The sequence below is a fragment of the Euleptes europaea genome, chromosome 12 (assembly GCF_029931775.1).
Source record: "Euleptes europaea isolate rEulEur1 chromosome 12, rEulEur1.hap1, whole genome shotgun sequence".
NCBI lineage: Eukaryota > Metazoa > Chordata > Lepidosauria > Squamata > Sphaerodactylidae > Euleptes > Euleptes europaea.
Genome location: NC_079323.1, coordinates 27,298,942 through 27,308,656, shown reverse-complemented (window position 1 = coordinate 27,308,656; position 9,715 = coordinate 27,298,942). Strand labels below are relative to the sequence as shown.

Genomic DNA, 9,715 nt, shown 5'->3' with positions numbered 1-9,715 from the left:
ATTAAGCTTTTCACACAGCAAACTATTTTTCAGCAATCTTTTTTTCCCCTTAAAGTTTGGTCTATTAATTTATATGCCTCATTCTCAGAACAGCTTCCAAAAATTAATGGAAGATTTATGTGAAGGAAGAATCCATAAAAGGTAATATAAATTTTAAAATAAATACCATCCAAACACAAGTCAGCAAACCTGGAACAATCTAAGTAGCAAGTCAAACCACACTCCACAATGACAGCAGTTCAGCATTCTGTTAATGTTCTCTTACAACAGTTAAAATGGTGAAGTTATTGTCCAATAAGAAAATGAGTTTGAAGATCCTCAAGCTATCACACTGGTGCTCCAGAGAACTGTTGCTGCCTTTGTTCCAAAGCTTGCTGACTTAACAGCTGCTGTCGTTTTTGTAGAAAATGGACAACTTCTGGACTTCTAAGAAGTGACTAGAAAGAGACAAATAGCTTTAAGTTAGACATCACATATTTCCACTTTCCCCCAAATTTCCATTTCTTTCAAAAAAAAAAAGGGGTTCTCCTACACAAGGCTTCAAAATTTCTGGAATTCTGGAAGTGGACTAAGGAATATACTCACTCATTTAATTTTGAACTTTGGTAATGTAGCTATACCACTGGATAGAAATATTTTATGGTATATGCACGGCTTTTGTTTTAGAAGGTAATAAAATTAGATGTTAGATATTTAAAACATGTATTTTTTTTCTTAATTTTAAAACTTTAAATTTTGGAAGCTTGAATGGGGAAAAAAATGCACCATAAAGCAAATTAACACTGACAGCCAGTGTGGTGTAGTGGTTAAGAGCGGTGGACTCTAATCTGGAGAACTGGATTTCTTTCCCCTTTCCTCCACATGCAGCCTGCTGGGTGAGCTTGGGCCAGTCACAGTTCTCTCAGAACTCTCTCAGCCTCACCTACCTCACAAGGTGTCTGTTGTGTGTGTATTTGTGGGGGGGCAGGTAAAGTTATTATAAGCCGCTTTGAGACTCCTTAAAGGTAGAGAAAAAGCAGGGTCTAAAAACCAACCTTCTAGTTAGGCCCATTAATCTCCTCATGTTTAAAGCATGTAAAGAAACAGCATATTCTAATTTTGATGTATAATACCTAAGAAATTACTTTTAAAAAGTGAGAATGAGAAGGACCCTTTTTGAAGCTTGAGTTTTTCTTGCTAAATTTAGAGTATTCACCAGTCTTTTGTGGTTCAACACTTGCTCCAAAAGCGTGGGTTTTGCTGGCCGATCGCCAATAGAACCTGTTCTTTGCTTTGATGCAGAACCTGAATTTTCAGTGCAATCCTGAGTACAAAATAAAGAAAAAATAAAAATTAACTCCTGTCATTAAAAGGTACTTTAAGAAGAAATCCCTACTGCAAGACATCAGTCTCTTCCTGAAAAATTCTAGCAAATTAACAGTGTGATCCTAAACAGAGTTTCACCCTTCTAAGCCCATTGACTTCAATTTAGAGCAAACTATACACAGTAGTATAGACCCTAATAATTGGTCCAAGTAACTTTGTGAATCATTTCGTACAGGGCTATCAGGGCTATCCCATTGCCCGTGCAGAAAAGCCCTCTAGAATAATTAACTTTTGCAGTTTGTGGAAAGCCAGGAGAGTGGGAGCCTTCCTGACTTCCTCAGGCAGACCATTCCACAAGGTGGGGGCCACAACAGAGAAGGCATGTGTATGGGTAGTTGCTGATTTTGCCCATTTGCCGGCTGGCACCTGCAGAAGACCCAACTCTGATGAGTGAAGTTGTCGTGCTGGAACATAGGGGGAGAGGTGGTGTTGCAGATATGAGGCTCCAAGGCCATGAAGGGCTTTGTATGTGATAGTGAATATCTTAAATTGAGCATGGTAACTGATGGGTAGTCAGTGGAATGATTGCAAAATGAGAGTAGTATGCATGCTCCATCTAGCTCCTGATAATAACCGAGCTGCAGCATTCTGCACCAGCTGGAGTTTCTGAATTGATTTTGATGGGTACAGTGCATCACAGCAGTCTAGTTTTGATGTCACCATGACATGGATCCAGGTGGCCAGATCAGCCATACTGAGGTAAGGGGCCATTTTTCGAGCTAGGCTGAGTTGGAAGAATGACTTTTTTGCAACTGCATTAACTTGCTTCTCCAGCAACAATGTTGGGTCCAGTATGACCCAAGGCACTTAACTGAGTTAGTAAGGATCAGATGAACCCCACTGAATGTTGGGAGCATAATATCCTTCAAGGCGTCTGCCTTCCCAGCCAGCATTACTTCAGTCTTTAAATCGTTCACTCTTAGCCATTTAACCACAGCAGCCAGGCAGGGGTTTAGAGCCTCTATCGGCTCACTAGGAGATTTGGATAAGGATATATATAGTCGTGTATCATCTCTATATTGATGACAGCCAACCTCAAAACTACACATGATTTGGCCTAAGGGCTTTACATAAAGATGAAGAGCATGGGGGTGGGGGGTAGGACTGAGCCCTGTGGGACCCCATAAAGCCAATATTGCCCTTCATGAAAAAGGATCAAGAATAGTCCCACAGTATGGGACAATACAGTAAGAACAACAGCTGTCCCTTTGCTATGTTCATCACATGTATCTGGAGGTGTCATGTCCTTTTCATAATTTGTGTGCCTAGCATTGTAAGTACCAATGTTAATGCACAGCAATTCATTATAAAAAGGTGAAACAGCTCTAGAATGGAGGCATGCCACGACCTGTGGTTTCTTCAAGATGATCTAGAGCATAGCAATAGTGCAGCAAAGAGGAACAGCATTGTTATTCTGTTAATAGCAAACGCTCCTGCTGCCCATTGCATAATACAAATTTCCTCAGAGTGGCTGTGTAACAATGCATCCAACAATAGCAGCATCTTAAAAAAATGTAAACTTTCACACAATTAAATGCAATCCCTACATCATTAACCTTCAACATAATTATGCACATTGTTGTGAATGCAACGGAGCTGTCCTTCAAATATATAATGGAGGGCCAGACATACCAAAACCATGATATGAGACAAAGAGTGTATTTGTAGGAGGCAGATAGGTGGGAGGCCGGAGAAAGGATAGCAAATCTCCTCCAAAGCTCCAAAGTAGTAAGAACAGAAATCTATGGATCACTTTCATTACAACTCCTTACAGGCCTTTTACACAGGGACGTTTCCCCATGATCACCCCCGCTGACAGCTTCGGGGCTTCCTTTTGATTATGCATACCTTTTCCACCTGTCAGAAGTCACCTTGCTCTCCCCAAGTGTTTTGCTTGTGTTTTCCAGATGCAGTTTTAACCAGAATCTGGAAAATGCAGGCAAAGCACAAGGGGAGAGCGAGGTGACCGCTGACGAATGGGAAAAGCACTCATAATCAAAAGGAAGCCCTGAAGCACTCAGCGGGGGTTACCATGGGAAACATCCCAGCATAAAAGGCCGTACTTTCCCCCAAACTTGGAAAGTGTACTCTCTGGGGTAAAACATGGCTCGAGAACTGACTTACAAAGCAATCCGTTTATTTTTTATATGGGATCACATGAGCCTGCCACTTTCATAGAGAGGCAACTTCAGCACTGGGACTCTTGTTGTCCAGGCCCCTAACAGATGAACAGCATTCCATCATCTCTGGAGTCGCAAAAGAAATGTTCCTACTTTATTACTAGGAAGATGACAACAGACCATATTCTGGAGCCTGGCCCTGGCCAGGCCCGGGGAAGTCACACCCATTAACACCGCCTGTAGTCGGGCCCCTGTTGAACATATGAAGCTGCCTGATACTGAATCAAGCCTTTGGTCCATCAAAGTCAGTGTTGTCTACTCAGACCGGCAGCGGCTATCCAGGGTCTCAGGTTGAGGTCTTTCACATCACCTGCTTGCGAAGCAGAGGCCACAGCCCCTCCCGAAACACATGAAGCTGCCTGATACTGAATCAGACCCTTGGTCCATCAAAGTCAGTATTGTCTACTCAGACTGGCAGCAGCTCTCCAGGGTCTCAGGCGGAGGTCTTTCATATCACCTGCTTGCCTAGTCCCTTTAACTGGAGATGCCGGGGACTGAACCTGGGACCTTCTGCATGCCAAGCAGAGGCTCTACCACTGAGCCACGGCCCCTCCCCAAACACATGAAGCTGCCTGATACTGAATCAGACCCTTGGACCATCAAAATCAGTCTTGTCTACTCAAACCGGCAGCAGTTCTCCAGGGTCTCAGGCAGGGGTCTATTCACACCACCTGCTTGCCTAGTCCCTGTAACTGGAGATGCCGGGGACTGAACCTGGGACCTTCTGCATGCCAAGCAGAGGCTCTACCACTGAGCCACAGCCCCTCTCCGTGGCTCTCCAGGGTCTCAGGCTGAAGTCTTTCACGTAACCTACTTGCACAGTCCCTTTAACTGGAGATGCCGGAGACTGAACCTGGGACCTTCTGCATGCCAAGCAGAGGCTCTACCGCTGAGCCAAAGCCCCTCTCCATGGCTCTCCATTGTCTCACATAACCTGCTTGCCCAGTCCCTTTAAGTGGAGATGCCGGGGACTGAACCTGGGACCTTATGAGCCACGGCCCCCTCCCCTGTTCTTGGTGGGATCTTGTCAGCGAGGGCACCTTGAGATCTCCAGGGTGTTAGATTCTCGGGTACGGAGGGGCCAGCTGGAGTATCTCGTGCATTGGAGACACCTGAACTCCAGCCACGATGAGTGGGTGTCCGCTGTGCACGTAAAGGCCCCCACCCTGGTAGCGGAATTCCATCGGCACTACCCCGCCAAACCGAGAAAACCCGGGGAGGGGTCTTTGGGGAGGCGGAGTGTCAGCGAGGGCACCCAGTTGGGCCCCGGATAAGCAAGCTCCGTGTTCTTCCCCCCCCCCCCCCCGGTCTCGTGGGAAAGTCTCTTCCGTTTGGGAGGAAGGTGTGAAAGCCGGAGGCACTAATACTTCCACTTCAAAGCAAGCCTTCCTTTTGTAAATCGGCTATCTGTCCTCAAGGTGTCAATTCCGCCAGAACCCTGGCCTCTCTAGAAGCTTGAAAGAACCCTGACGTTTTGCATTTCAAAGCCATTACGTGTAATCAGTTCCAGTGTGGGTCCCCTATAAAGATGGCCTGTATTTCCCCCACCTGTATTCTTACTATTGCATTTCAGCAATAGTAAACTTCACTCCAGAGAGTTTAAGGTTTTATTAAGAAAGCAAACGGGTTCGGTAGGTCTGTACAAACTTAAGCAGACCTACCGAACCCGTTTGCTTTCTTAATAAAACTTCTCTGGAGTGAAGTGTACTATTGCTGAAATGCAACGAGGCACTGAAGCCTGACAGCTCTCCTTCTGCCCCCTCACCTCAACCCGCCCGCTGCCTCCCGGGGTGGTGGCGGCGGCGGCGGCGGTTCCCGCTCCAGGCGCTGTTGCTGCAACCGCCGTGGCGGCGGGGCCTCCGGCGCCCCCTCCTCCTCCTCCCAGCGCCTGGTCGCTCTTCTTGCGCTTGTACTTGTCCTTGTACATCTTGTTGCGGTGCCTCTTGCACATCCAGGGCTTGCGCTGCTTGGCCACTTGCGTGGTGGTCTCGCTGCAGCCCTGGTAGGTGCAGCTCTTGCCGCCGCCGCCGCCCTCCTCCTCGTCGTCCAGGTCGTCCAGGCCGCCGCCGCCACCGCCGGGGCTGCCCGCGCTCTCGCCGCCCGCCGCCTCGCCGTCCGCCTCGGGCTCGGCCGCGGTGCCCAGCTCGTAGAAGAGCACGAGGCCGCCCGGGGGAGGGGGCGCCTCGGCGGCGGGGCCCCGGGGCCGGAGCGCGGCGCCCGCCGAGGCCTCCCCTTCTCCGCCCCCGCCGCAGGGCTGCATCACCAGCAGCGCGAGGGGCTGCGGCGGGGACGGGGACGGGGAGGAGGCCGCGGCGGGGCTGCCGCTGGTGCCGCCGGGGGCCTCCGTCCCGCTCGAAGGGCTCCCAGCCAGGCCGCGGAGGGCAACGGCTGCCACGGCAACGGCGCGCGGACGGACAAACGGCGCCGCGAGTGACAGTTTGCCGCCCACTGCGCAGGCGCGGGCTCCTGCGCACGCGCCTTCCTCTTCCCGCAGACTGCGCACGCTCGCCGAAAGGTCGCGCCCGCAACGCGCAGGCGCGACAGAGGGGGCAGGAAGCGTTTGCTTTGCGGCGCAGATGTGAAGCGCACGTTTTTATGTCTGTTTATTTCATTTGTAGCCTGGCTTTCTCGGTGAGGCTCAAGGCGGATTATTATTATTTTTTTAAATCTACCGGGCAGCAAAAAACACCTAACGATGCAAAAGCCCTACGAGGAAAGGCCGAGGAACTTAGGAGTGGAGAAGAGGGGGTTGAGGGGGGACGTGATTACTTTTGATATGGTAAACAAGGGTTCGTGGGGGGAGAGAGAGACCTGAATTGTTATTTCAAGAAAACAGTTTATTTGTAGCTGCTGACTCAGAGGCCCTAATGGGCAGAAATCTCTGAGCCCCGATCATACTGAGGAAGGGATATTTATCCAAATTCAAGATATGACAACCCATCAACATTCAGGGTAAGCTGATAACACTCCAGACATCGAGGCGGCAGTGGAGTAATAGTTTCACCCAGTTCTTGTTATGGTTTACTGTAACCCTCCATGACTCTTGCCCCAATTCCTTAGCACACAGGCATACACACACAGAGATATCCTGCCCAGCAACAAGCTATTCCCTTGCTGTCCTAATACATTTAGAGAAAGGAAAAGAGGTTATTACAAATTGCTAAATCAGTGGATCTTCCATAGTCAGGGGGAGTCTACCTGCTGTCACACTTTCTTTAAGTATTTGAAGGGCTGTCACTTAGAGGAGGGCAGGGAGCTGTTCCTGTTGGCAGCAAAGGACAGGACTCGCAATAATGCAGTTCATTTGGTCCAATAGTTAATACATTGGAAAGGTAGAAAAGGGCAAGAGTCCAGTAGCACCTTAAAGACTAACAAAAATATTTTTAGTAGAAAAGGGCAAGAGTCCAGTAGCACCTTAAAGACTAACAAAAATATTTTCTGGCAGGGTATGAGCTATCGTGAGCCACAACTCACTTCTTCAGACACAGCTAGAATGAGAATCCATCTGTCTTTAAGTAGAGGAGAGTGAATTCAGACAAGCATTAGTCTGTAAATGTTAACAGTATGTAAATGTAAATAGCAGGCGTGATGGGATTAGGGGTGGTATGCAGAAGAGTCTGTGATGTCCAGGGGAGAGATGGGTGTGGAGAAATCAGCATTGGTCATGAGCCATGAATGCAAGGTCTTTATTCAGCCCAGGTAAATGCATTGACTTTAGTTTGAATATCAACTGTGATTCAGCAGTTTCTCTTTCCAATCTCCCTTTGAAATTCCTTTGTAAGAGAACTGCTACTCTTAAATCTGCAACAGAATGTCCTGGAAGGTTGAAATGTTCTCCCACTGGTTTTTGAATATTTTGGTTTCGTACCCTGCCAGAAAATATTTTTATTAGTCTTTAAGGTGCTACTGGACTCTTGCTCTTTTCTACTACTGCAGACAGACTAACACGGCTACCCACTGTGAATTATCTACATTGGAAAGGGTTCCAGCCCCTAAGAGTGTACAGAATAATTTCCAGCCCAAATCCCCATACTCCCAGCTTCGGATGCCAACAGTCCTGGAGGGGGGAAATGTCCTGTTCCTTTAACAGTGACATGGGGACATTTTCATGCAATGAAGGTAAATAACATCCATTTGGGTCTCTATTTAATGGACTGGAAATTTTCCCCATGTGATTGGCAACCCTACTTAGTCCAGCTGGTACTCCTTGACTTTGCACTTGATAAAAAATACACTACCGCCATATGCTAGTCTTTCTAAGCAACCAGACATTCCTTCTCATCCTATGGAAGGAGCAAAAGAGACCTTAATCTATAATAATAAAAGAATGTGCTTGTCTGTGGCAGGTATAACCCATCAGAAAATAAAACTAGGCATTTCAGAATTGGCCACCAGCTTCAGGAAGATTACTTGAGTTGTACTGCAAAAGTGAAGAACTGGCCAGCATGGTGATAATCATCAGGTGAGAGCCAGCGTGGTATAATGATTAGTGTGTCATACTAGGATCTGGAAGACCCAGGTTCAAATCTCCACTGACATAGAACCTTGCCGGGTGACCTTCGGCCAGTGACAGACGCTCAGCCATTAGTTCAATGGGCAAAGGCAATAAAAATGGGAGAACTGGCAGTGTTGGGTTCAAGTTGCTCCCTAGATGCTAGAAAACAAAAGACCGCCTTTTGGGGATTGGGACAGGCCATTGCTGCAGGGCCCAAGAGGCCAGCCCTGTGTCCACCCCTCCCAGCCTGAGAGGCAGGAGGCCAGTCTGGGCAGACAAAGTGACTGGGGCCTCAGCCATGCTCTGCATCCTATCCCTGTGAGAAGGAGTAGACAAACACAAGCAGGGGTGGCTAGCCTGGGTGCACTCCTAGGGTAGGAGGACCATATGCTCAGCCAAAGGAAGGATTTGAGGGAAAGACATCCTGGAGAGGCTCCAGTCCTGGGTTGGATGCTGAAACAAGTAGTACCCTTAGGTTGGGGCAAGACTCGAGTAGGCAGACCTGCACAGAGGACGGCTACTGGGATTTTTTTACACCCCATCCCTGTCTTCTGTGTCTTCTTGAGGAGCCATGGAACACTGACCCCTACCTGGTCTCCTGCAACATCCCATAACATAGGTCATGATGCCACTAGGGTTGCCAAGTTGCTTAGAAGCAGGGATCCCGTGCGTGCTCGGCTGCACCAAAGTGATTGCATCACTTCTGGTTTACACCCAGAAGCGCCGCATCCCAGTTTGAGTGGTAAAAGGTCCACTGTGATGCGGCGCTTCCGGGTGTAAACCAGATGTGATTGTGTTGGCGCGGCTGGATGTATGCGATCTCTGCCTCAGCTCCGCCCCAAAAACCTCCCACTGGAGCCTAGGAGGGACCTGGTAACCCTAGAGGCCACACATCTATATGGAAATAAGCAAGCACAGAACTAGAAGTGTTAGCCCTGGCTCCAGAAAACAATACTTGAATATATATGTCTCAGGAAGGCAAAAAGTAAAAGCCGAGTCCATGCTGATTACATGGACGTCCTCACTGTTAAGTTTTGTGTGCAATTCTGAAGTTAGCAGAGTGCACAAGGGCTGTTGTGCACAGCAAAGTCCATCTGATCTCTGTGTGTGCTAAGAACAAAAGTACACCGAGCCTCTTTTATCTATTCAAACTAATATACTTCATTTATTGCAGCAACTCCATTTCTGGATAGGATAAGTATGGTTTCCTAATCTAGTCTAACCAGGATGAAGGGAGATACAGGACCTGTGTCCTTCCCTCATGGTGGCAAGATGGAGAAGAATGTGCGTGCATGTGGAGGAGGTGGGAAAGCTGGAAAGAAGGACGTTTCCCTGAGATTGGCAAACTGCACATCAAAGGGATAGTGTCAGAGCACTAGAGAAAGGATGCCCCAGTACCTTAACCCCTCTATCTCTCTGACTCTAGTCTAGTCCCCCACTGAAGTCTGAGGTAAGAGACAGCACCAAGTCCTTCACTTCCAACACTTGCTTCCCACAAGAAAGTGAGAAGACTGCATGAACTATGGGGTGGAGAGAGTTGTGGAGAGGGGGGCAGAAAAAAGGACCAATAGTGGAATGGGGAGAGAGAAGAGAACATCTTCTGAGTTTTGTAGAGAAGGAAGGGGGAAATATGGAGCCAAAAGAAAAAAGAGACAGGTTGCAAAGTGTGGGTTGA

General features: G+C 48.1%; 1 protein-coding gene across 1 annotated transcript; it reads right to left on the bottom strand.

The window, feature by feature from the left end:
- Nucleotides 1–253: 253 nt before the first annotated feature.
- On the bottom strand, nucleotides 254–5,805 carry RFXAP (regulatory factor X associated protein). Its single transcript, XM_056858748.1, has 3 exons — nucleotides 5,311–5,805; nucleotides 1,196–1,303; nucleotides 254–437 (listed from the first exon to the last, which is right to left on the bottom strand). The coding sequence occupies exons 1-3, from the start codon at nucleotides 5,803–5,805 to the stop codon at nucleotides 327–329; spliced, it is 714 nt and encodes a 237-aa protein (XP_056714726.1). The 3' UTR covers nucleotides 254–326.
- Nucleotides 5,806–9,715: the final 3,910 nt, after the last annotated feature.

Coding starts and splice junctions, on each gene's coding strand:
- RFXAP (XM_056858748.1), bottom strand. CDS start 5,805: ATGCAGCCCTGCGGCGGGGGCGGAGAAGGGGAGGCCTCGGCGGGCGCC. Junction 1,304..5,310: donor GAGGCAGCGGGCGGGTTGAG/GTGAGGGGGCAG, acceptor TTTTGTACTCAG/GATTGCACTGAAAATTCAGG. Junction 438..1,195: donor TGTTGAACCACAAAAGACTG/GTGAATACTCTA, acceptor GTCTCTTTCTAG/TCACTTCTTAGAAGTCCAGA.